General features: G+C 47.0%; 3 protein-coding genes across 5 annotated transcripts; 2 read left to right on the top strand and 1 right to left on the bottom strand.

Moving 5' to 3' along the window:
* Window positions 1-2,850: 2,850 nt before the first annotated feature.
* Window positions 2,851-4,918, top strand: LOC120648455 (chaperone protein DnaJ-like). Its single transcript, XM_039925234.1, has 4 exons — window positions 2,851-3,205; window positions 3,307-3,358; window positions 3,501-3,568; window positions 4,196-4,918. The coding sequence occupies exons 1-4, from the start codon at window positions 3,038-3,040 to the stop codon at window positions 4,712-4,714; spliced, it is 807 nt and encodes a 268-aa protein (XP_039781168.1). The 5' UTR covers window positions 2,851-3,037; the 3' UTR covers window positions 4,715-4,918.
* Window positions 4,919-5,076: 158 nt separating this feature from the next.
* Window positions 5,077-11,132, bottom strand: LOC120649194 (pumilio homolog 24-like). Of its 2 annotated transcripts, none has more exons than XM_039925918.1 (17): window positions 10,688-11,132; window positions 10,519-10,572; window positions 10,050-10,111; window positions 9,896-9,977; window positions 9,677-9,800; window positions 9,476-9,559; window positions 9,053-9,167; window positions 8,630-8,780; window positions 8,316-8,528; window positions 7,998-8,069; window positions 7,764-7,814; window positions 7,615-7,665; window positions 7,406-7,516; window positions 7,193-7,330; window positions 6,386-6,460; window positions 5,660-5,898; window positions 5,077-5,474 (listed from the first exon to the last, which is right to left on the bottom strand). In XM_039925918.1, the coding sequence occupies exons 1-17, from the start codon at window positions 10,910-10,912 to the stop codon at window positions 5,345-5,347; spliced, it is 1,977 nt and encodes a 658-aa protein (XP_039781852.1). In that variant the 5' UTR covers window positions 10,913-11,132; the 3' UTR covers window positions 5,077-5,344. The 2 variants fall into 2 exon arrangements, with proteins under 2 accessions (XP_039781852.1, XP_039781851.1); XM_039925917.1 differs by having other exon boundaries at window positions 5,104-5,474; window positions 5,606-5,898; window positions 10,688-10,980.
* A 1,238-nt stretch (window positions 11,133-12,370) lies between these two features.
* On the top strand, window positions 12,371-13,813 carry LOC120649193 (GATA transcription factor 16-like). 2 transcript variants are annotated; one of them, XM_039925915.1, is made up of 3 exons: window positions 12,371-12,824; window positions 12,915-13,031; window positions 13,158-13,813. In XM_039925915.1, exons 1-3 carry the CDS (start codon window positions 12,792-12,794, stop codon window positions 13,470-13,472), a joined length of 465 nt encoding a protein of 154 aa, XP_039781849.1. In that variant the 5' UTR covers window positions 12,371-12,791; the 3' UTR covers window positions 13,473-13,813. The 2 variants fall into 2 exon arrangements, with proteins under 2 accessions (XP_039781849.1, XP_039781850.1); XM_039925916.1 differs by having other exon boundaries at window positions 12,441-12,824; window positions 12,918-13,031.
* Window positions 13,814-24,364: the final 10,551 nt, after the last annotated feature.

The raw sequence follows: 24,364 nt of genomic DNA, 5'->3' as shown, positions 1-24,364 counted from the left end.
CTGTAGATTTTTTTTTGAAACTAAACATGGCCTAATTATCGAATGAGGGCAACGGGTGGGCCCGGGAGGACAGCGTGGCTCACATGGCTGTCTATTGGTCAGATCGGCATGAATCAGGAGAGCAACAGGGCGGCACAAATGATTGACCACAAACTATCCCCTACCACAATTTTCGCTACACGCCCATTCAGACCGACTTGTGGGACCAAGCTCCGTGGGGCCAGTATGACCGCTTGTGGGTAGCTTTGGGCCGACACCACGTGATTTTAGAAAAAGAAACGCACGCAGCCCACTTGGGTGGGCTGGAGTGGCTGGCGTGCGCTGCGTCAGAAGATCGCCGGTAAGATTCCAGGATACCTCTGACGACGTGGGCCTATTTGCAGTGGGCCGCATCCAAATGATTCTGGAAACTCAGAGTGGGATGCTTCCTTTCCTTTTTGCAAACAAGAAGAGGCCACGAACTTGAGGTCTCCTTGGATCCCCTGACTAGTCAGACTTGGTTTGTCTGAAAATTAAACGACGAGCATGCTGGCAGCTCCTCGTCAGCGGGTCATGGGGAAGAAGCCACCAGTATGTTGGATGAAGGTCAATACTGATGCTGCCTTTGTTTCGACTGCTGGTGATGGAGCAGGTGGCGCTGTTGTGAGGAACTCACAGGGCGAGATTGTGATGGCAGCAGCAAGTTTTTACAAACACCTACCGGATGTGTTAACAAGTGAAGCAATGGCTGCGTGGGATGGTGTGATGCTGGTAACACTGAAGGTGAACCTGAACCTGTCCGTCAACTACATGAGTTGAAACCGAGGTCAAGCTAGCTAGGCAGCTAGCTAGTACATGAGTTGTTTTGTTAAAACTGAATCTCTGATTTGCAGCTCAGGCTAGAGCTACGTATCGCGCCAACAAGTCTTGAACAAACCTACAGCATTGGTACCTGCGGGCTATGGCCTACTCTGTAGTTGAAAGTCTCAATGCAAGGCATTCCCTTTGACCGTGTTTTTATACCTTCTTTGTCAACCAGCCTCAGGCAGGTGAGCTGCTGCTGAGACATTGCTGTCAGGGTCTCACGGCTCAATAAGCTTCAAGCACAACTCGTCAGCTATATTTTTTAGTTCGCACATAGCATGATGTTTACATTCCTACCACGCGCAGATTAATCGGAAAATCGATGCATGTACAAGAATGACAAGGACGCAAAGCAAAAGTATGAGCTAGCATGAACAAGCTGCTGGTTCCTGCAGCCGATAGTTAACACTTTATTATTCCTTTCGCTGGGACATAAACTGATCGTTTGAACTGTTGGAAGCTGAAAAATCAAACGCATGGTGTTCTTGGGCATGAAGAGTTCCAAGTTGGAAGCCAAGCGGGTGGTTGAAACCTGATCGCCGAGTGCAGAGCAGAGCATGGTCTCAATCCCATGATCTGTGCACCCACCAAACCAGGATTAATATCGATTATTATTGTTATACTGACTGCCACCGGTCATCACCGATGGAGAAACACATCGTCGGCGAAACCAAAACCAGAAAGGACACGAAACCAAAACCAGAAAGGACACGATGACTTTTGCTCGCCGCTGGCAAACCTAAAACCTTCGGTCCCAGCAACAGGACAAGAGTGTCTTCCAGTCCCCGCCGGTTATCGCAGCTCTGCGTACAGACTTGATACTCGCAATTCACATTAGCGGTGATACCATGGTCGCGTTGGCAACGCGTACCATGAGCTGGTGACGTGTCTCATATTCATGATTTTTCTCTCTCTCGAGAGCACGTGGGAGAGACGTGTACAGAATTGAAATGATTCAAGACCTGTTTATTTTGTGCCTTGTGATGACATCGTTTTGCTGCGAGTCTAAAAAACAAAAATCAACACCAAACAAAAAATTGGACAAAAAAAGTGCATGCGACTAGAAATCATACTATCGCACAACTCCACTGAAATAAAAATATTATAGAGACAGAAAATGTTATAGAACAAAATAAAATATTCAAAGACAAGATTAACATTATCTAAAGATAGAAATATTTCCTTTTCTCGTGGGCAGATAGAAATTTTTTCGAAACAAATAAAAATAAATTCTAGCGATAGATATTATTCCGAAATAAATAAATATTTTTAAAAATATCATCTAAATATAATTAAGTACTCCTACAATAGAAATATAGAATAGAATAGAATAGAATAGATGTAATAAAACGCATGTGCGGTAACCCGCTCTAGATTAGAAAAAAAGTATCTGACGTGTGGGCCCGTCTCTTCGTTGCATGCCCTGCTTCTTCCTTCTCGGTCTCTCGATACCTGTGACTAGCCTGGCTTCTCCGTTCCGTTGGTCGCCTTTTTCTCCGTTTCGAAACCGTCGCCCCCCGCAATCCCCGCAGCCCAACCTATCGTCTATCGATCTCCCCCACGAACCCCGACGCCAGACTTGTCATCTTCCCCGTGTCACCCAACTGCCCCCGAGTCGAGGACGCACGACACGATCGCCACTTCACCACCACCTCGCCCCGCCCGATCCTTGCTGGGTCATGGCCACCGCCGCGCACGGTGCGCGTACGTGACGTGCACACGTGCATGCGCTCGGCCGCTATTACTCCCTCCTTCCCCGTTTATAAGGCATACACATATATCAAGATTCAAACTTTCTCATCTTTGACCAATAATTTGACTATTAAATTTTTATTTTTATAATGCAAATTTCATATGATTGGATTCATAATCAAACATAGTTTACAATGATTATAAGTTTATAATCAAAAGTGATATAATATATGATAAATAAATGGTCAAAGTGTTGTTTAGAAGACCGTGTCATGTTCCACCATGCCTTATAAACGGGGAAGGAGGGAGTACTAGCTAGCGCGCGCCGCGGCCGGGCAGGGCTTCACTGCTGGGGAGTCGAGGGGGTCCGCTCCGCCGCGTGCATGGCCGCCGCCATAGTCGTCCGCCGATCGGGGATCGTCGTCTAGTCGTTTGACGCCGGCACGCCGCCGCGTTCCGTTGGGCTGGGCTGGCGGGCTGGGCGGGGCCGGGCGATCGAGCAATGGTGGGCGCGGGGAGGGAGCGAGACGCTGATACGGCGGCGGCGGACAAGGCGCAGGCGGCGCGGGAGGTGTGCGCGGCGTCGTCGGCGTTCGCGTCGTGCCCGCACCGCCGCCGCTCCCCGCGCGGCGGTCGGCCGCACTTCGTCGACTGGTACCTCGTCCTCGCCGTGAGTAACCCGCACCCACCCAATGCGCATCGCCTGTTGAATCCGACTCGCGCATTCCACTCATCCTCTGAACCTTCCGTTGCCGTGGTGGCGGCGTGCAGATCGGCGAGGCCGCGTCGGAGGACGCCGTGCGGCGGCGGTACCGGCAGCTCGGTAAGGCACGCATGCAGCGGGCGCAGGCCTCCATGGCACCAGCTGACTCGAGCTCGTCCGATTCGTCTTCCGTCGCGCGACGAGCAAACCGATGGATGATCAACTAACACCAATTCTCGTGTGGTTTTGGATTTGCATGCAGCGCTGCAGCTGCATCCGGACAAGAACAGGCACCCCAAGGCGGAGGTCGCGTTCAAGATCGTCTCCGAGGTGATGACCCGCGGATTCCTTCCCCCATTTCTAAATTCTTCATTCGTACGTTCATCGGGCCGGCTCCCGGCCCCTTCTCAATCCTCGCGATGCTTTCGCCTCCCCCTTTATTTCGAATCTCTCCGAGACTTTCCGCTGCCGCCTCGAGCGTGCCTTCCCATCCACCAGCAGCATTTTAAAAATCAATCGAATTCGACAGTACATGGCCATGGCCTCAACAGTAGCAGTTCATCAGTGAGCCTGCAGTTGTCTGTTACGATCGATCCGATTCTCCTGGGAGGAGAATCATAACTACTCCAGCCTGCTGTTGCCTGTTGGTTTCCATCGGATGGATCTCGGTACAGCTCATGCTGGGCAACGGGTCGTTAATGGAGTCCAGTCCTTGGCTCGCAGAGTCACGGCGCCCGTGCCGCCAGGGCAGTAGGACGTGGCGCTCGCGATCCGACGCGATGCCACCGGCTGGCGTACGCGTGCAGGCGCTTCGATTTCGATCACGCGCCCTTGTTACTGCCCGCATTTACTACATTACCAGCATGGAGGGGGAGGAATTCATTTAATTTAATTTAATTGATCATCAGACGCGCTGCGTGTATGATATCTGATGTGTCGCTGTTGCCATGCATGCAGGCGCACGCGTGCCTGACGGACAGGGCGCGCCGGCGGGCCTTCGACGCGGAGCGGCGCGCCAGCTTCTGCGCCGCGTGCCACGACCGCCACGCCGCCGGCGGCAGGCTCCGCGCCACGGCCGACAACAAGCAGAGGGCGGCGGCGGGGTCCAGGAGCAAGCAGCAGACCCGCGCCGCGCAGGCGCTGCGGGACGTGCAGAACCGGCTGCGGGACGAGTGCCGGGTCATCGACGGCTGCCTGCGGGCCAACACCGCCGCGGCGTGCGCGCGCCGGCGCCAGTCGTTCTCGTTCCCGCTCTTCGACCCCTCCGACCGGCGCCGCTTCCCTGACTACCCGCACGTCCGCCCGCCGCCGGCGCCGCCGTTTGGCAACGCGGAGTTCTGGCGCTTCGAGGAGCGCCTTGGGCGCGGGGATAAGGACCAGAACCAGAGGTGGTGGTGCAGAGGCGAGTCGCCTGTCTACGAGATCAGGACGGCGGCGGCCGCAGAGGGCACCGCGCGAACCAACCGTGCGTGGTGAAGACAGCGTTAGCATAAGCACATGTTTTTTTGTTAGTTTCCTTCTTTTCCATCTCGGGAAAGAAGCGTTCAGATTTACATTTAGATCCATAATCCTTCATCTTTGTCAAAACTTGTTTTTAGATCAAAAGCACGGAACATACCCGAAAAGCATTTTTCAATGAGAGAAGTTATCTGAAGGTGACAGAATCTCAGATCCGGATCCACATTGATATAAACCTTTTGAGAAATGATTAGCAAAATGTGGTGATCGATGACAAAATCTCACATATTTGTTTACTTTGAGAAATGAATTGCACTGATCAATGGTTGCTTCAATCATCATATGCATATGATCATATAAACGAGACAAAATATCATCCATCAAATTCAAATCAAATAGACAAATACTGCACTTAAGAAATAAAAATCATATATTACCTGTCAAGTGAAAAATAATACAAATACAAGGACTGTTTTCGCGCTCACAAAGTACTGGATCCGATTTACTGCCTATATAGGGTACAAAAGACTGGCATACACTCGACGAATGACAACAGTTTATGGGCACGTCTTCGGGTCACAATAACTTATAGGGTACACAAGAATGATGGCCCCCGAGTCATTTCTGATGCAAAATTTTCCGCCCCCGTCATTTCTCCATAGCTTTATGGTCAGGCACTTTCAGAATGCCAGTATCAATCAGTGATTGCAGCTCATCTTTTGCAAGATCCTTCACCTCGGAACTTGGAGATTCCAGGAAAGCTGCAACCACCTTGGAACTGCAATAACAAGATGTCCAAAAAAATATAAATAGTTGGATAGAGCAAATAATGTTGAACTGTTGAAGGTTCACAATCGATAATGGAAAATCACTTAAATATTCAGCATGATTACTCAAACATTTACCCACATGAGTATTGGAAGCTCGAGTACATGGCATATCATATCGACAAGTAAAACAAACCTGTGCCCTTCAGCCCATGTCTTGCATTTCCCTTTAAGAGCCTTACTCCAGAGAGTGACGGCAAACGCTGGACAGTCAATTATCATTCTTCTGATCACACGGCTGGAAAAGAAGTTCTCAAAGGCATGTTCAATATCTTCCGTCTTTGGTTGGGCTGCATCAGAAGCTATTGCATCATGCAACTTGTGGACCATGTCAGTTACGCCCTCCAAAACATTGTCTTTTCCACCAACAGCAACCTTCAGGTTTGCAAATGGTAAGTCAGAACAATCATGGAATTTATACAATGATGACACTCCAGAATAGACAGACGGCAAACAAGGGCAAGAATAAAAATAATCTATTTGTAGTTACATAGTTATTCCTAAAATCCTGGTAGATTCATCACTTCAAAAAAGTAGAAACACGTCCCAAAGAATAATCACATTAGTGATACAAATTTCCCCATATATTAGATAAAGAATCCATACCAGATTTACATTGTCCGCAAAATTCACCATTTGTCAGTAAAATTTTGGACTTGTACATAAATTAACAATTTAACATGTCATGAAAATGAACAAAGGTCGTCATTAGGTTAAAGAAAGGTTATCCTACGAATTAATGCTACAACAAGGGATTTCTTTGGTGGACATGGAGATGCCAAAAGAGTAGCACATAATAACTCGGAAACAATCGATAGAGCAGGTTCCATCATTTGCATGCAGCCATGACATAGGAGATCACCTGATATAATAATTCCTTGCTAAAATTTGTTCGAAGTAATTCACCAACATTTTCAATGCAAGATTGGACAAGAGCCTGCAAATAATATAAAAAATAAAAAATTAGGAAGGTAAAATTCAATATCATAAGTTCAGAGCCAGATTACAATTTAGCAACAGGAGTAAATGTAACCTCCAATACATCAATTTTCACGCACAAGGTGCAAGCATGCTATTTCTACCCAAATAAGTGCAACCACAAGAATGGCCATGGCACAGAAATATAATCAGCATGACTGGTAAGTTCCAAAAAAGTAGGGTAATAACTTATATATTCCCTAGGATACAAAGGCCATGTTTGTTCTCGCTTAGCTTATAATCTAAGCGTGACTGAGAAAAACGAAGATTTTCTCGCTTCTCGCTTCTCGCTTTTCGTAGTTCAAATCTTTGAAGCGGATTATCACAGAAGCGAAAATAAGCGTGGCGTTTGGTTTTCCACCGATAAGCCGATTATAATCGAAAACAAACAGGGCCAAAATAGCCCCCAACACAGACAAAAAAAGAAGACAATGGATAAACAGGTAATACTGAGGGAGGCCTACAACTGCAGAGTTTACATTTTACTTACCTTGATCAGTAGGGTTAGTGAATGCAAATGCTGTGATTAGAGTTTCTGTGAATAATTCGGTCATTCAGGGTTCTGTGACAGTGTCACCTACAAATTCTACAAATCATATCTAACTCATGTCGCAAGAATTAGTGTACTATTCAAATAATGATAAGGCTGCATGTCCCTGTATCACTGTAGTTAAATAGGTACGAGCATCACCTCAGCAAGCTCACTTTTGATCAACAATTCATGTCGCCTTTGTGATGGATCCTTCTTGCTCTCGGACACAATCTTATCAGTAACAGCATCAACTTTATTTTCTGATATAACTTCGGTAGCACTGTCTGATGCCTCACCCTGAACCAGAAACAGAAAATATTTAGCATGTGTTTCTCTTGAGAATATTTAGAGATAAGAGAGTTGCTAACTTGCCTCCCTTGAACTAAGAGAAGGCACATTGTAGCTCAGACAAGCCAGATCAGCTGGAGACAGATAGCGTGAGCAAAGTGGGTGAAGTAGTTGTAGTAATGGACGTCTCCCATTCTGTTCTAGCAAGGATACCCATTAGTAAATTTTCTTATGTGCACAAGATTTCAAATGATGAAATAAAGATAAACCATTTGGCCAAAGGGAAACTGTACTTTGTCCAAGATGAGTTGCTTTAAATTCTTTGCCAGCTCTTGGATCACAATCTACCAGGCCAAAGGAAAAACTATCAGTGTCGCCAATTTCTAACTGCTTGTAACAGAGGATGATTCTCGCAGCGAGCAAAATGCAGTAGCTAACCAACCTTAGAAACAAGCTTTGTGTCATCAACAATAGAAATAATGCTGATAAGGAACTGGAGGAAAAAGAGATGTGTTAGTACATAGTAGATGTCTGAGGGTAAATCCATATCATGTGCAAGGAGAAATTGAGCTTGAATCCTATCTAAAATGGAAAAAAGACCATATGAATACACAATAAAATCACAACATTTCCCAAGTTAAGAGTGAAAAGAATTGCAAATACAGTCATTACTTACTAGGCATCCAAAATCATTTAGAGCAAGCTTCATAATGTGCCCCTTCAAGCTTTTAATAATCTTCTTCCTGTCCTGTAATTCATTGCCATATCAATTTAGTCTTGTTTATGAAGATAAACCATACAGCAGAAAATAATAAAAAGAAAACGAATACTGAGTATGGCGTAGTGCATAAACAAATTTGCATTTTAGAAGCACCACAAAATTTAGAAAATTAAAGCAACGCCAAATAAAACACCATTGGATAGTTGTTAGAAGGTGATTGGCCTTAAGACATAATGAGAACTTGTACGGAAAAAAAGTTAGTAACTATGATACCTTTGCACTGCCATACTTGAGGCAACTAATAGCTAGTTTTAATCCTTCCTTTGTATGCATGATCTGAACGATAAGTGGCTCTGACAACCTTTTCATCTTAGCTTTTGTTTTCTTTGGTAGTTCAGTAGCAAGTGATGGTTCATCTCCATCTATGATTGATGCTCCTTGAGTAAGAAGCGGGATAAGTTGGCGAATCACATCCAAAGCTGAGGTCTAACAAACCATGTATAGATTACAATTTGGTAAACTGAAGAATAAGTTCACAGGAAAGGGCAGGTAGCCTAACATATGTACACAGCATACAATATGATTACCTTGTCTGCAATTGTAAAGTACTCCAATATTGCCGTGTGTACTATGGAATACTCAACAGTACCCTTCTCCAAGATTTTCTGAATCTCAATAGTCATATACTGCAGGACAGATGATTTCTGCAATCCAAGCTTGGAGATTGTCTCTAACAAACTGAAAAAGAAGTTGAACTAGGAATTTACCATAAAAAAAAGAATCCATGGAACTGTAATATCTAGACAGAAAAAAAATCCATAAGGATAACTACAATTGCAAAGATTCCCCCTATAAGTTGAGAAATTCATAATAAAAGTATAAAACAGGTGGGGAAAAAACATGCTAAGCTCTAGCTTATTACCACTGTTGAAAAGGTGTTCATAGAAAATAAATAGCAAAAAAAAAATCAAAATACAAGACCAGGATTCCAGGACGTATATCGTATCAACCTGCACGAACTTTGCACAGTCAGATCCTTGAATAGCTGAAGCTCGGTGGAGTACAGTTCCAATAACAACTGTCTTTTCTGAGGTTGTGTTGCCCGCTGAAACGCATAGTCAACGACTGAAAGAGAGAACAACAGATTAGTATGGGATGCTGATCTAATTTTAATACCTCTTTTGTGGAGGGTGTGTTGGTGCTAGCTCGGTCAGGAGCTTTGTTCTGTGTAAAGCTGGTTTTTCCAGTAACAATCTGCTTTCAATAGAAGCTGGGCCAATGCCTTTGGTCTAAATTTTTTTTAATACTTTAGTACTTTACAGAATATAGGATATGCTCATCCAAGTGGCACACAAACATTTACTCTGGTAGGTCTACGCATATGACAAGAGAAAAAGACAAGTTTCAAACCATCCACTACATATTATACATACCTGCAGCTCCTATGGTATGAGGAAGAAGTTTGGCAACCTGGCCATGAAGAGAAGAGATGAAACTGGCAAACTGTTTTTTAGTGGCTGCAACCGCAAACAGGAGTTAAGTTAATGAAGACAAGGGTTACATTAAACCATCATGCAACATTTTAACATAGCCACATATGATCCAATCCTCATATAAAGTTAAGCAACGTTTACCGAGTTCTATAAGCTTCTTGACAAGGAAAACAGCATATTTCTTGCGAGAGAGACTGAGCAAATGTGGCTGTAGATTATCGAAAATAGCATCCCTCTCTGACTGTGAGCACCACTTTACACATGTCTGCAAAAAGAAATAATCAGATCATCAAAACCAGGGCACAAGAAACATAACAACATACACAGCAGATTGATAAATATTGTATGTGATCGGCTTACTTGCAGAACACGTGCAGTAACATGGGATCCGACAATATCCAAGTACTTCCCATCCATTTTTCGGATAGCCTCACTTACTAGCCTGGAAAGGTGCAAATTCTGTCAATGTTTGAGCAGAAACACAGGATACAAGGCTTTCGATCCTAATGCTTACTTGGACCTCTCCTCTTTGCTCACATCGTGGCATCTCATCTTTTCCCATAGTTTTGTTAGCTCCTGCCAGTATTAGGTGTAAACAAAGCAAACAAGAATTGAGATTGGCAAACTGATGGGTTTACTAAACGTCAGTCAAGGTTAAGCCCAGGCACACATTAATATCAGATACCATAGTAAGATTATTGAGTTTGGACAGTTGCCACACGATAGTCAAGAGTGTACAACCTCCTTACTGAATACGTAAGTAGTGCTACCAGAAACTGACTTCTGGGCACTACATACAGGTTTAAGTGTGGACATAAACTCTAGACACTACTGCAAAATGCACTGATTGATTATAATGCAAGTTATGTTGCAGTTTGCCGCAAAAAGTGGTACTGCTAGAACCATAACCTGAGCTGAAAACAGCTGCTGCGACTGCGAGCCCCGACCTAGAACATGCGGTATAAAAATTAGCACTACAGTACCTTCTCAAGGCTGTAATGCCGCTTCCTCTTCATCTTCCTCGCCTCCGAAATCTCCTGATACAGTCCAAGACGTCCAATTTCAGCCCAAGTACAAAGCTAACGGCGCCTCTATCGAAGCCCGTGCTCGAACAAGTTGTGACCACAGACACAAACGCGCACTTAGAGATACCTTAGCAGCCAGGCGCTTCTCCTTGGGGGTCGCTGGCCGCTTCTTCTTCGCCGCAGCCTCGCCGGCGCCGCCGCCATGGGCCGCGTAGCCACCAGCACCCGAGTGCTTCTTCCGCTTCACTCCGTCCCCTCCTCCCTTAACTTGCGGCCGCGGCTTGGTCTTCCCCTCCACCTGCTCCCGCTTGCGCTTCTTCGGGCTCTGGAGATCGCTGCCGCCGGCGGCCATCGCGCGCGCCGCTCGTTGCTACGAGGAGGCGAATTGGTGACGGAGGGCGAGAGGAAGGTTTTTCCCCAAACTCGATAGGCCTAGGGTTTATACGCGCTCAGTTAGTGGGCTGTAGTATTGGGCCCATTCGGTTGTTCGCTCACGTCTTCTATTGGGCCCACGTAGTGCCCGCCCGCATATGATATGTCCCAACGAACCCAGAGAGAGGCCGGCTCACGATATTTCAGAAGCTTTGCTCGGGCCGAGCCCAGATGGCGCGGTCTGACCAGTCAAAGCGCGCGAGGGCGTTTGCGTCAATTCAGCGTGGGCGGGGAAATTGAGGGTTTTCCCGCGGCGGACAGCGCGGGGCCTGCGCCTCTGCCCGCCAACGCACCCGGCCCTCCGCGCGGGATCGGCTGGGGGCGGCGGAACAGCAAACAGCGGGTGGCGTTTGGTGCGCCGAGCCGCGCAGCGAGGCGGGCGGCTCTGCTTTTCTTTTTGGGTTCTAGTGTCGGTCTGGTCCATGATCCGGTGCGGCGCGGCCGCGCGTGAGCGGGCGTGCGGTGCGGGAGGCAACGGTCGCGTTCGCGTCGCGCGCTCCTGGGCCGCACACGGTGAGCCCCCGCGCGCTCCTCGGCCGTGTTTGGTTTGGCTCAAAAAATTTCGCGAAAACTTTTTGTTACTTTGATTATTAATTTAGAGTACTAAATAAGGTTTAATTATAAAATCATCTGCAGGATCCTTGGTAAATTCGCGAAATCAATTTATTGAGAACTTTGATCGCGTAATTAGAGAATAGTTATTGTAGCATTACCGTAGTAAATTAATAATTAATTACCGTCATTAGATTCGTCTCGGAAAATTACACTCATTCCTAAAAATATTTTGCAAATAGACTTCATTTAATATTTCATGTGGACATTCGTCTTTTTTATAATTTTGATGTGATGTTTTACCAAACACAGTCGAGGTGGGGTTGAAAATTGGGGGATCTCACTGGAGGACTGAGCTCTGCCGCCTCCTGTTACCTGGCCACCTGGGCCAGCTATATGCTTTGGAACACAAGAAGCAGAACGACTCGACAGAGGGGGATCTCCACTGTCCTGAACGCTGGTGTGGGATCTCCAAAATTATGTTCCAGGAATTGTCGGCACGCACAAGAATGAAAACATTTCCGGTCTTCTACGTACTGTAGTATCTTCTTATGAAAATGAATATCCATTTTTGTTGAAAAAAACCCTGAACTTCCACTCCAAAATCATGGAATCGAGCAGCTCTAGATGAATGAATGAATGAATCAGAAAAAAATGTCGCTGACCTAAATCCTACTATGTAAATCACCAAATCGAGAAATTCCCAACTTTAACCGTGACAATTTTACCCGCTCAAGTTTACCGCCTGCCTAATCTGTAATCTCGCACACCACGGCCCGAGCTGCTCAAAAGTCTCGCGGAGGTTTCGCGCAAACCCTACGCCGCCGGCGCGCATATACGGCCCAAATTTTCCCCGCTTCCCTCCATGGTTTTCTGTTTCCCTCCACGCCCCGCGCCCGTCTCTCTTCCCTCCTCCATTTTGAGATCAAAACCTGGGGCCAGCTCGCCCTTTTTCTTCTCTGCCCTCCCCTCCCTCCACCCGTCCATCGCATCCCACCCATCCCCCCCAACACATCGCCCGCCTCGGTTCCCTCCACTGGACGCTTCTCCCGCTCCTAACCCCTAGTCCCCTCTTCTGCTACTCCGCCGCCGCAACCCCCAGCGGCCAGATCCGAGCGGCGGGGATCGTCCCCCACACGGATCGAGCTCCCGATCCGCGCAGGGGAGTGGCGGCGCTGGAGCGCCGGGGCCCCGAGAGGCTGGAGCCGGAGGAGGGGAGTAGTTCCGCGGTGGTAGATCCGCTGGCCATGGCGCCCGTGATGGACTCCTCGGTAGAGAAGGTGAGCTCCGATCCGCGCCCTCCTCGCTCGATCTGCGGTCCGAGTGTTGGTTGCGGGTCCTAATCGGGCTCTTCTCTCTTTCTGTCGCAGCAGGGGAGCGGGTCCGCGGATCCGGACGAGCGCCCGGCCGCCGGCGAGCCCAAGGCCTGCACCGAGTGCCACACCACCAAGACCCCGCTCTGGCGCGGGGGGCCCTGCGGACCCATGGTGAGTCCCGATTCGACCTCCGATCTCATTTCCGGGGAACCCTAGCGCCGCGCTGGGCCTCGCACAATCCCCCGATCTGTGCGTTTTGGGCTGATCCGCTCCGATCTGGGTGTTTTCTCGTCGCAGTCGCTGTGCAACGCGTGCGGGATCCGGTATCGGAAGAAGAGAAGGGAGGCGCTGGGCCTCGACGCCAACAAGTCCGGCGCCGCCGAGCAGCAGCACCAGCAGCGGAAGAAGAAGGCCACCGCCACCGCCTCCAAGAGGGAGAGGGAAAAGGAGGCGGAGACGGATGAGGTCACCGTAGAGCTCCGCACGGTGGGGTTCGGCAAGGAGGTGGTGCTCAAGCAGCGGCGGCGGATGCGCCGGAGGAGGCGCCTCGGCGAGGAGGAGCGCGCAGCCATCCTGCTCATGGCCCTCTCCTCCGGCGTCGTGTACGCCTGACACCCCGCCGCCACCACCTAGCAGCCAAGGCACCAAAGGCGATGAGAGGAAGGGAGCGGCTGCAGCTGCAGATTTGCTTAACATGCAGCATGATCTTAGCCCAAGAGAGATGCGTCTCTCTCTACCCCTTTTTCCCCCTGGATCTATGCTAAGTTTTCCCGGCTAAGTAGTTGTTGGAACAAAAGCGAGTTAATAATCGTGTCGCGCTCTAGACTATTAGCTGTTCTTCCCTGTTACTGTTGCTGTTCTTGCCTAGTTGTAGTGTTACTGGTAGTAGTGTGGTAGTATCTTGTAACCTTGCAATGTAAGGAGAGCTTATTGATCATCCTCTGTTCTTGCAAGAGAGCAGCTGCAGCTCCCGGATCTGTGGCTAGTGTGCGGGAAACCGTGGCCAGAAATGCCGGCCTCGGTGCGCTCCAGTTCTTGCATGATCTCCGCAGTGACCAGTGGCTACTGCTGGTGACGACATGGTTGTTTCTGCTGCGCTGTGATCTGATGTATGTGTGCGTGGCTGCTTCTGCGTCCCAGTTGACCTGCTGATGAGGTTTCTGATGTACGTGTGGCGTCTGATCTGCTGGTTTTCGCAATGCAATGTTAATCCTTGGATCTGAGAAAGTTAGAAAGGTATGGCACTGCATCTGCTTGCTAGTGATCTAGGCCGTGTTTAGTTCTCTTTAAAATTTCCAAAAAATTCTAGTGCTACAGTAATTTCGAATGTTTGGCCACTAATTAGAAATTATAAGTGTGGATAATTGGCAAAACCCATTCCATAACCTCCGGGTGTAATTTTGAGACGAATTTTTTAGGCCTAATTAAGTCATGATTGGACAATGTTGTGTTATAGTAAATAATCTCTAATGATGGATTAATTAGGCTCGTTAGATTTGTCTTGCAATTTAGAACTCATTCGTGTAAAAAATTTTATAAATAAATTTCATTTCGTACTTCTAAATGTCAAAATTCTGTTTTCAAAATTTTTGGAAAACGGAACTAAACACAGCTAGTGTTTGAATCCTGGTATGTGATGGAATGGTCAGCAGCGCAGCACCCACAGATGTTTCCTGAAAGGGAAATTCCATCACTCGGCTGAGCAGTCAACACTCTATCCCCCAGTCGAGCAGTGTTTTTGCAGCCACACTTGCTACTGCTTGCTCACCACTTTACCAGGCAGGCCATGGATGGTGGGCGATGCTGCTGCAGGGATTGGAAAGGTCCTTGGGAAATTTTCCCCTTCTGGAGGGTGCATAATGCTCACCGGGATCTTTGCGATGGTTCCATCTCTGTCTCGGATGATCGATTGATGTTAACAACAAATAATGCGCACGCCTGCGGCCTGTGGGTATCTAGTGATCCCTGGTTATTGGGTTGTTCCGTTTTGTTCTCTTGCTGCGAGAAAGTCCCTGATCTTGTTTTCCCTTGTGGCGAAACAGCGCCACACGGGCCTTGTGCCGCCGCTGGTGGCAGCGCTAGACAGACAGTGACAACGCCGGTGGCACATTCCGAGCGGGGTGATGATGATGCCATGGCGCATGATTTGGTGATGGTTGCTAGTTTTGGGATGGAACCGAGCCACGGTTGCTTTGCTTTCTGTGGGTTGATGTCATGCCTATGGAAAGGACCCAGGTGAGGTGAGTCTTCTTTGTTTGCCTGGCAGGGGTGAAGGTGCAGGGCGAGGGAACGGCAAGTGGCCACATGGCTGCGACTTGCCGCCGCGTGGCCGTACGCCGTGAACACGGCAGGGGGTCATGGCACGGCGGCATGGGTGAACTATCTTTCTTTCTCTGCGTCTCCATCCGTGGCTGCTGCATCCACAACAGCTACAAGGTCTCGGTTACCTCGACGGGTCCCCAGAGTCATGGACAGACAGAGACAATGGATGGTTGGTTCGTTCCTTTTGATGAGAGAGCTCGTTCCCTCTTCTGTCCAAACATTTCCGGCCTATTCTAATGACGTGGTTTGTTGTAGAAGTGGCAAGATTTTCGTTTTTAGCAAGGCCCAAAAAAGTACCTTTATATGCTGAGCGATAGCTTGTGTTATTACTTATTAGAGCTGTGAACTTAGCTGCTTGGTCCTTCCTAAATTGCTTCTTTCACTGCTCGCTCGTTTACCGCCTTTTATTTCTATGCACAAAATATAAGCAAATATTGTAGTGACTGAAGGAGCTTCTTTTACGTAGTAAAGCTCCGGAAAAAAAGTGCAGCATCATGTTTTAGCCTCGAAATTTTTTGTGTAGAATAAGGAACTGGGACATGCCTTTGCTCATTATGTGCTCAAAAGAATTGTTTTGTCCTCAAATTTTTGTGTTGAGGGAGAAATTGAGACATCCTTTGCTCAGTGCCTCAGTATGTGCTCCACAGCATTGGCATTGATATGAAAAGTTGCTTTCGGGAGAGGTTGCTCGTTTGACAGTATGGCGTTCTTTTTGTTGGGCTCCCTGGTTATTCTAAATTGTAACTGAACTGGCTAACGTTTTGTGATCTTTCTTGAGGGCAATGATAAAATTTCATTTACTAAGTTCATGGTGAATAGTTTTGACTTATTAGAATAATACATTGGATGCCAAATATCGATTACAGAAAGGGCAACTATGAAACCCCACAATGTCTAAGAAAGCAATGAAGGGAAGAGATACAAATGACGTAGAATCAAGGGCCCTACAGGAAAAATGTGGCTGACTTAACACTACCAGAAAACTAGTCATTCGTCCATGAGTATTAGTATCGGTCGCATTTAGGACTGGTACTAAATGACCTTAGGGGTGCATTTAGTATCAGTTCTAAATTTTGACGCCCCTGATGCAATTTAATACCGAGTCATAATACTACCCGGTACTAAAATTCACTTTTTAGTACTGGGTGATGCTTTGGCCCGGTATTAAAATAACGCGGTCATTTAGTACCGGCACTAATATGATGCAGTCATTTAGTACCGGTCAATAACACCGACCGGTACTAAAGGATGTCATTTATTAGCATCGGTCGGCGTCTTAGCACGGTACAAAATAAGCCTCCACAGCTACTTCGAATGTAAAGCATCTCGCATTCAAATCATATGTGATGTATAAGTGAGGTGGCAAGGAAGGTACACGCGAGGCTAGAGGTTGTGAGTTCGAAACCTCACAACAGTGTTCACTTTTTTCATTTCTAGATGTGGATGCCGTGGGTGGTGTATTTAGTACCAATTGCTCCTAGGCAGCTGATACTATGAGACTTTGTATGAACAGAGACGAAAGGAGAGATCCCCTTGTTTTCAAATGTACTATGATCACTAGATCTAATTCATACCATTTTACACCAAGGTGATGGTACAATGGAAAGTACAACTATTTACCTGGCCGTACAATATTACCATACGTAATATATAAACAAAATCTTATTCTTTTTCTATGCTTATTGTCCTTTGTCTTCTTGATCAATTCTCTCTATCTTTCCTACCACACCTATTATACACGAGATCGTATCTAATTATCTGCAAATATCATATTTCTTCAGTATCTTATCAACAAAGGAGAGATCCCCTTGTTTTCAAATGTACTATGATCACTAGATCTAATTCAGACCATTTTACACCAAGGTGATGATACAATGGAAAGTACAACTATTTACCTGGCCGTACAATATTACCATATGTAATATATAAACAAAATCTTATTCTTTTTCTATGCTTGTTGTCCTTTGTCTTCTTGATCAATTCTCTCTATCTTTCCTACCACACCTATTATACACGAGATCGTATCTAATTTTCTGTAAATATCATATTTCTTTAGTATCTTATCAACAACTTAAACTGTAGCAGCACCGCCCAAATTAAACCGGCTTAAGTGCGCTAACCATCATTTTAATACTTAATCAAGTCACTGTGCACTTAAAACGGTGTAATCTGACAGGCTGTCGGGTAAATCCCGATTAAACTACTGTACTCCAGGATCACAATTGCACTAGTAGACCCGTACGAAGACGAGCACAGGTGATACCAGCATACAAAAATCTTCAAATTAATTTACAACACATGTTTTACATAAAAGCTTTAAGTACAAACGACAGAGTTCAAACACAACGGAAGTTTAAAACCGAGTTCGAAATACAATACGATAACCACGACGATGATAGCAGGTGAGCTCCACATCCTGCCCACCGATGTGATGCCAACCTGCCCGATCTTCACGGGGAAGACGGGGCCCACTCGGCGGTCCACCCAGGAGGAAGCGTTTGTCCAATCCAGGACGCACATACCTCCTCGAAGTCAGCGGGGACACAACCTGCTCAGAAGGGTTACAACAACAACCATGAGTATACTAATACTCAGCAAGGCTTATCCGACTTTGGGTATACTTAGCCCTTTACCTAGACATGCAAAGCTTTTTGGCTCTGGAGTTCTTTTGCAGAAAGGCTGCTAGCAGTGAATCCTTACTTTCAATATTTTAACTCCATTTAGTACAGCGAGTATTAACTAAATTCGCCTAAACATCTAGAGCACACATGGTAGATCAGATTAATTCTTCAAAACAACAGATACAACCTTCCATTTTCACCTTTCAATGCTTATTCCACTTCTTACTACGATGTGACGCAGTGACCAAGGTTCTCTTAACCGAGAGAGATGGCGAATCGATTCGATTTAACCTTGCAAGGTGAACCTAACTCACACGACACATGTAAGCCCCGTCGGGCCCCGCGCGTCAACTGTTTCCATCAATACCACGACATCTGAACCACGCCTGCTAAAACCCAGGTGATGGGCCCCTCCCGGTGAACTCCCAGAGAACCCGAAGGCGGCATCCTATCCAACACCCGCCAACTTTCACGCCCAGCGTAGCAGGTCGGAATTCAAACTATCATTGTAAAGCAGTACACAGCTTACCGGTTTCGACTACCTCCTACTTCCGGCATGTGGTCAGTACTGTTCAATCCTCAGTCATCAGGGCCAACAACGGTACGGTCCTCAATCGACACAGGCGGAAGTTCATTTTCTCATCTATTCCATTTCTATACTCCAAATCATTCCCGCCCGGTCTCCAATTCTATTTTCCTCTTTGGTTCATCCTTCAGTAACTTTGCCATTAAACAATGACTTATAACACACGAGTGACAGGAATCACTCGACTTCTGCCGAAATCCTATTTAGCAGAGCATTTCTATCGACACCTGCATACTAGTATAGACTCATGGGCACTTAGGGAAAACATGCATTCTACGGTTCCAGACAACTCCTAGAACATAAATGCACAAAATACTTAATTAAACAGTATTATACTGAAATTATGGGTTATGCTCCGGGGCTTGCCTTGCAGGTCACCGGGGTTAACAAGATCTTCTGGATCTGGCTCGGCGGCTGCTTCGGCTTGCAGTTCCCCTGCTTGCGGCTCCGGGGTCGGCTCAGCGACTATCTCGTAGACGGCTTCGCTCGTGACGTCTACACGTAATGAAAAATGTCTTGCTAGAGTCAGAACCACAGCAGTGCATGAATGCTCATGAAGCGATGCAATTCGATACAAAGCAATTGAAAGGACAGACAGAGCTGACATGCATCGACTGAGTAGCCACTACACGAAAGTAACAACTGAACGATTTGAGTGCTTAGGTGCGGTTCCAAAGTTCAACTCATTTTAGCCTGAAGTGTTTCCTTCAAAACAACAACTACTAAACTTGCTTAGGGTAGCATGGATTAAGACAGGAGTTTGTTTTGTTGCGGTTACACATGCATGAAATAATTAACTAACAACATTTATTAAAGAAAAGAGCATAACTAGGGGCAATTTTAAAAGCAAAAACCTAACTTGCATACATGCTCTAGAAACAAAAATTTACCAGCTTAACGTAAAATTGATAAAGCATGCCATCTAATTTTTCCAACATTTCTTGCTGATAAAAACATTTAATTAATTCTAGCAAGGTAAACGAAACATAAATAGATTTACACAAAAGTGCACAACACCAGCACATGAAATTTCTACAGTGGATTACACATGCAAGGAGTAAGCCACTGCGGATTTTTCATAATTTTTAGAGAAATAGAACAACCAGTATTAAATAAACTATATTAAGCACAAACCGAATTTTTAGCAGGGGCAAAAGTGACATTTCCCACTCACAAGTATTTTTCTTCTGCAGATCTTGATTTTTGAAACCTAAGAAAATTCATTTAGCATTTTTATATATTTTTCTATAAATTTTTAAAGTTTGCAGCTGAAATAAAATAAAATGAAAAACATAAAGAGGGGGGCTGACAGCCGGGCCCCACATGTAAGTGGGCACCGGCCCAGCTCCCGTTCCCCTCCCCTTCCCCGTTTTCGCCCGTGCCAGGGCCGTGGCCGTGGCCACGGTGGCGGCGGCCGACCGGCGGCGCGGCCTGGCCCACCCGCAGCCGGGGCAGCCCGACGGGGCCGGCACAGGCGGGGTAGGGGCGGCCGCGGGGAGGCGCAGAGGGGGGGCCGCACGCGCGTGGCGGCCCGCAACTGCGCAAGGCAAGGCGCGCGGCGGCCCGCTGCGTTCCGGCCCGGCCACGGCCGGCCGACGGCGGAGGAGGGCTGCACCGCCGCCAGGGGGCTTAGGCGGCCCTGGGCGTGCGGTGGTGGCGCACGGCCCCGCGCAGGGAGGCCCGGCGGCGTGCGCGCGTGGCGCGCAGAGCGTCCGTGGCGGCCCGGCGGCGAACCGGCGGCAGTGGCGCCGGAATCGAGCGGGAAGAGGGTTGGGAAGGAAGAGGGAGTTGCGGGGGAGCTCACTGAGGGCTCGATTTGGGCGGAGGAGGGCCGGAGGAGGGGGCTCGACGGTGAGGGGCGGAGCTCGGCGGAGCGGCAATGGCGGACGGCGATCTGCGGGCTCGATTCGGCCGGCGGAGGGCTCAATCGAGCTAGTGGAGGGGCGGAGGAGCTGCGGGGCGAGACTAGGGAGGTCGGGGCGTGAGGAATCGGGGCGGGATGGCGAGGAACGGCCGGCGCGGCGTCGACGGCGACCTCTGCTCGGCTTGGCTCTGCGCGAGCGCGAGGAATGGAGGAAGGAATGAACGGGATTGGAAGCTTCCCGGGCCTACGCGAGGAGAAGAGCGGCGTCGAGGCACGATGGCCGACGCATGGAGGGACTCGCCGCCGGCCACAGTCGCCTGTATGGCCGGCGGGCGACACCGTGGCGAGCACAGTAGCCAACAGTAGAGCTCAATGAATTTTGACCGAATTTGGCTCGCGTTTGACCGCTCGAAAGTCAAAATTTGATATAGGAACTTGAAATTTGGCCAAAATAAAAGTTGTAGAGGAAAAGAAGATCTACAACTTTTGTTTTGGGCAAAAGTTGATTCGAAGCTCGGATCATTTAGAAAAACGGGGTCGAACGTAGCTACGTCGAAAGTTACTATGCGAACTCGATTAGCGCTAATGACGGTGATTAGCCTTAATTAGTGATTAAGCACAAGATTAGCGTTCAAATTAACACCGGGGTGTTACATAAACCCATCACATGATTTTATATATGCATCTTCATTTAGTCGTGCTACTGTAGCGAAAATGGCCTCTCATGCCATATTTCAATATAATGTTTTGGTGATTGATATAGACAACACAACATTTGGACTAATATGAGTGTTAAGATGATCATTCTCAGGCTTTTAGGTTCAAGTGATGACAAAGAGAAAATAGGCATAGCTAGGCCCGAAGGGCCTCCCCTACGGGGGTTTGCATCCCTCTTCGGTCCAAAGGACAAGAATCGAAGAGACCGTGAAGGAATTCAATACACCGGTTGAACCGATGATAAGGAAAAGACACACGCCGGTGTAATTGTCCAGAAACTGGAAACTGAAGATACACTCACCGGTTAAACCGACGTTGAAGAAAATGCATACGTCGGTGCATTGCCAAATGAAGATCAGGAAAAATACATACACCGGTTGATCCGATGTATCACCGGTCAAACACATCGGTGCAGTTGTCCAGAAGGATGGTTTTCCATGGAAGGTGAAAAAGTTACACTCACCGGTTGAACCGACGTTTATATTACATTCACCGGTTGATTACGTCTGTCGATTGAGGTAGCCGTTGAAGTATAACGGCTAGTTGGAAAATGCACTCACCGGTTAAACCGGTGATGATAAAATTAGGAGTATCGGTTTAACCGGTGATAGCACTTTTTGTCAGCCTTTTTCCAACGACTAGTTTTGGGTGTGTGGGCTATATATATGCCACCCCACGGCTCATTTGAGAGTGCTGGAGACCAAGGAAGTATACAAGAGCCAAAGATCATCTCCAACCACCATAGAGCTTCATTGCACATCATAAAGGCTTAAGCACACTTGTGAGAGTGCTTAGTGCTTGTAATAGGGATTAGTTCTTGCGAGAGCTCCCTTGAGAGAAGTCTTGCTGCGGCAAGCAACTTGTGATCCGTCGTGTGACCCTCCGACTTGGTGTGGAGTGGCAACGACACTCTGTGCGGGCGAAGAGGAGACCCCCTCATTGGTGGAGAAGCTCCGTAGTGGATTTCGGCCGGGTGACCGAGAGAGACGGTGGCGGTGCACTAGACTCGGTGTCTTGTGGGCACTTGCCTTTGCTTGCCGGCATCGCCTTGGTGGCGTAGTGCAAGACGGTGATCGGAAGAGCCTCGGTGTCCCGTGGACGTAGGCGTTTGTGCCGAACCACGTTACATGACCGTATCTACTCGGGAGTTTGCATCTCTCTTGCACTTATCTCTTTACTTACCATATTACGTTTCCGCATTTACTTTATTTTGCATGCCTTTACTTTCCTAGTTAGTTTGATTAGGATTGGCTATAGGTTGCAAGTCTTTTAGGGGTAAGTAGAGAGTAGCATAGATAAACCTTAGTCATAACTAGCATGTATAGGACGTGTTAGGTTTATCTTATGCAAGTACTTTGAGAACTAGGTTAAAAAGCGATTAGTGACCCTATTCACCCCTCCCCCTCTAGGGTCGGACACCCCGGTGATCCTTACAGCTACGAAGACGATAAACAACACGTAAGATCGTATCAAATCCGTATTAGATACCATATCTTATTGGTTGAGCTGTTGACATTGTACTCTTTGTCGACTCCAATATAATTATATATCCCATCATATACCTCTATATGTGTACTTAGCGCGCTAAATAATGATGATTTAGCGTTCATGCGCTACCATTTCCCAAATAAGATACCTTGATGAAGAAAGTTTCTTCCATAGCTCTTTATTAGCCTACAACAAGGGCAGCTTATTCAAGCAAGAGAGTCGCAAAAATGTCCCCAGGAGAAGAAATTGGGCTGGATCTTCTCTTCAATTCTCCTCACAGATGGACGGGGATCCCACAACGGTGAGCAAGAGAGCAACCAACGCGGCACAACACAATACAACCGCACCTGCGTCCGTGTCTAGTGCCTATAGTTGTCCAAACGTGCGGCACGACACTACACGGCACTAACACGTACCTAGCACAACACGGCTTGGTACGACACGGCTGGCACGACAGCTTAGTCGTGCCGTGCCGGCACTACATGCCGGCCAATCGACCCAGGCACGACACTATAGGCACTTATCCGTGCCGTGTCGTGCCGCTAGCACGGCCAGCACGCCGTGACCGTGCCGGCCCAGGCACTAAGTCACAAAAACACTCAAAACATTCAGAATTGAAAGACAATTTCAAATTTCTAGACAAAAAGATAAAATATGATCAAACTCATAACAAAATATACAATCCAACCAAAGTCATGTGAAAACATGATCTTAGAAGCTTAGATCAAATCCACAAGCATATCAAATAATCTTAGAAGTCAGAACCTCAAATCAAAACCACAAGCACAAAGAGACAAACAAATTTTTAAAAGTGTGAGCTGGTGCAATGGCTGCCTCATTAAAAATCTATCTAGGTAAAACTCACATCTCGTGAGAAACCCTAGATAGGAAAAGAGTACAGCCCAGCTCAATCAATACTTAAAAGTGTTCATTATTAGATATTACATAGTTCAAATTCAGCACACAGCTGCACACACATTACAGATCATCCATCACGATACATCTCATCGAAACTTTCTTCGAGCTCTTTATCCTCCACCGCATGCTGCGCTCTTGATTCAACGGCCTCCCAATCCTTGATGCATGATAGCATCTCCACCATTTCAGGGGACAGTCGTCGCTGGCGCTCCTCGATGATCCTGCCAGTTAAACTAAAAGCAGACTCCGAAGATATGGTAGAGACAGGCACAGATAAAACATTTTTAGCTAAGATTGAAAGAACTGGGTAGGTTTGTTTGTACTCATGCCACCGGTTAAGGATGTTGAAATCATCATCAAAGAGGGTAATATTGTCACTATCCAAGTCGGAAGTTAGTTCAGAGCTAATACCAAGACCAGCACCAGTGATTGCTGCTTGAAGCAATGCACTTGCAGAAGATCTTCTAGATAAAGGGGAGGGGGTATAGGGAAAGGGAACATTACCAGAATTAAGTCCAAAGTTTGATTGACCAAAATCAGAATCAGAATCAGGACCATAAATCTTACCCCAGGCATTTTTTTTCTTACCAGAACTGGCTGGCTGTGATGGCCTTTGCATCCTCACTGTACCAAACTTGCTGTCATACTTGTTAAACATGGTAGAAAGTTGAGCTCTTACCTCAGTTAAGTATGGAGAGTAATTAGTACCAGAGAGGTTAGACAGCAGAGCTAGAGCTTTGTTAAAACCCCTAATCTTAGCTCTAGAATCCATTATGAATGCAATAGAGTAAAGCATAGGTATGTCCCTCCAGTACTTAAGAAACTTATCTTTCATAGGCACAACCACTAATCTAAGCAAATTATCATTTTTATATTTGTTTAGGTATCCATCTATCTCAATTATATGATGCAAGATTTGAGCAGATGTAGGATCATACACAGCAGACAGTGCAACAGTTGAATCATAGAATAGCTCAAGAAATGACAA

This window comes from Panicum virgatum, chromosome 9K (assembly GCF_016808335.1).
Source record: "Panicum virgatum strain AP13 chromosome 9K, P.virgatum_v5, whole genome shotgun sequence".
In the NCBI taxonomy this organism is placed as follows: Eukaryota; Viridiplantae; Streptophyta; class Magnoliopsida; order Poales; family Poaceae; genus Panicum; species Panicum virgatum.
The sequence above is the reverse complement of the archived record's forward strand: the minus strand, read 5'-3'. Positions and strand labels throughout refer to the sequence as shown.

Bases quoted from the DNA above. Each gene is read 5' to 3' on its own strand.
- LOC120648455 (XM_039925234.1), top strand. From the start codon at position 3,038: ATGGTGGGCGCGGGGAGGGAGCGAGACGCTGATACGGCGGCGGCGGAC. The intron at 3,359-3,500 runs GTAAGGCACGCA...ATTTGCATGCAG, and splicing joins GCGGCGGTACCGGCAGCTCG to CGCTGCAGCTGCATCCGGAC. The intron at 3,569-4,195 runs GTGATGACCCGC...CCATGCATGCAG, and splicing joins CGTTCAAGATCGTCTCCGAG to GCGCACGCGTGCCTGACGGA.
- LOC120649194 (XM_039925917.1), bottom strand. From the start codon at position 10,912: ATGGCCGCCGGCGGCAGCGATCTCCAGAGCCCGAAGAAGCGCAAGCGG. The intron at 9,168-9,475 runs GTATGTATAATA...TCTCTCTTTCAG, and splicing joins TCATACCATAGGAGCTGCAG to TCGTTGACTATGCGTTTCAG. The intron at 7,815-7,997 runs GTAAGTAATGAC...TTTTTCCTCCAG, and splicing joins TAAATGATTTTGGATGCCTA to TTCCTTATCAGCATTATTTC.
- LOC120649193 (XM_039925915.1), top strand. From the start codon at position 12,792: ATGGCGCCCGTGATGGACTCCTCGGTAGAGAAG. The intron at 12,825-12,914 runs GTGAGCTCCGAT...TTTCTGTCGCAG, and splicing joins TGGACTCCTCGGTAGAGAAG to CAGGGGAGCGGGTCCGCGGA. The intron at 13,032-13,157 runs GTGAGTCCCGAT...TTCTCGTCGCAG, and splicing joins GGGGGCCCTGCGGACCCATG to TCGCTGTGCAACGCGTGCGG.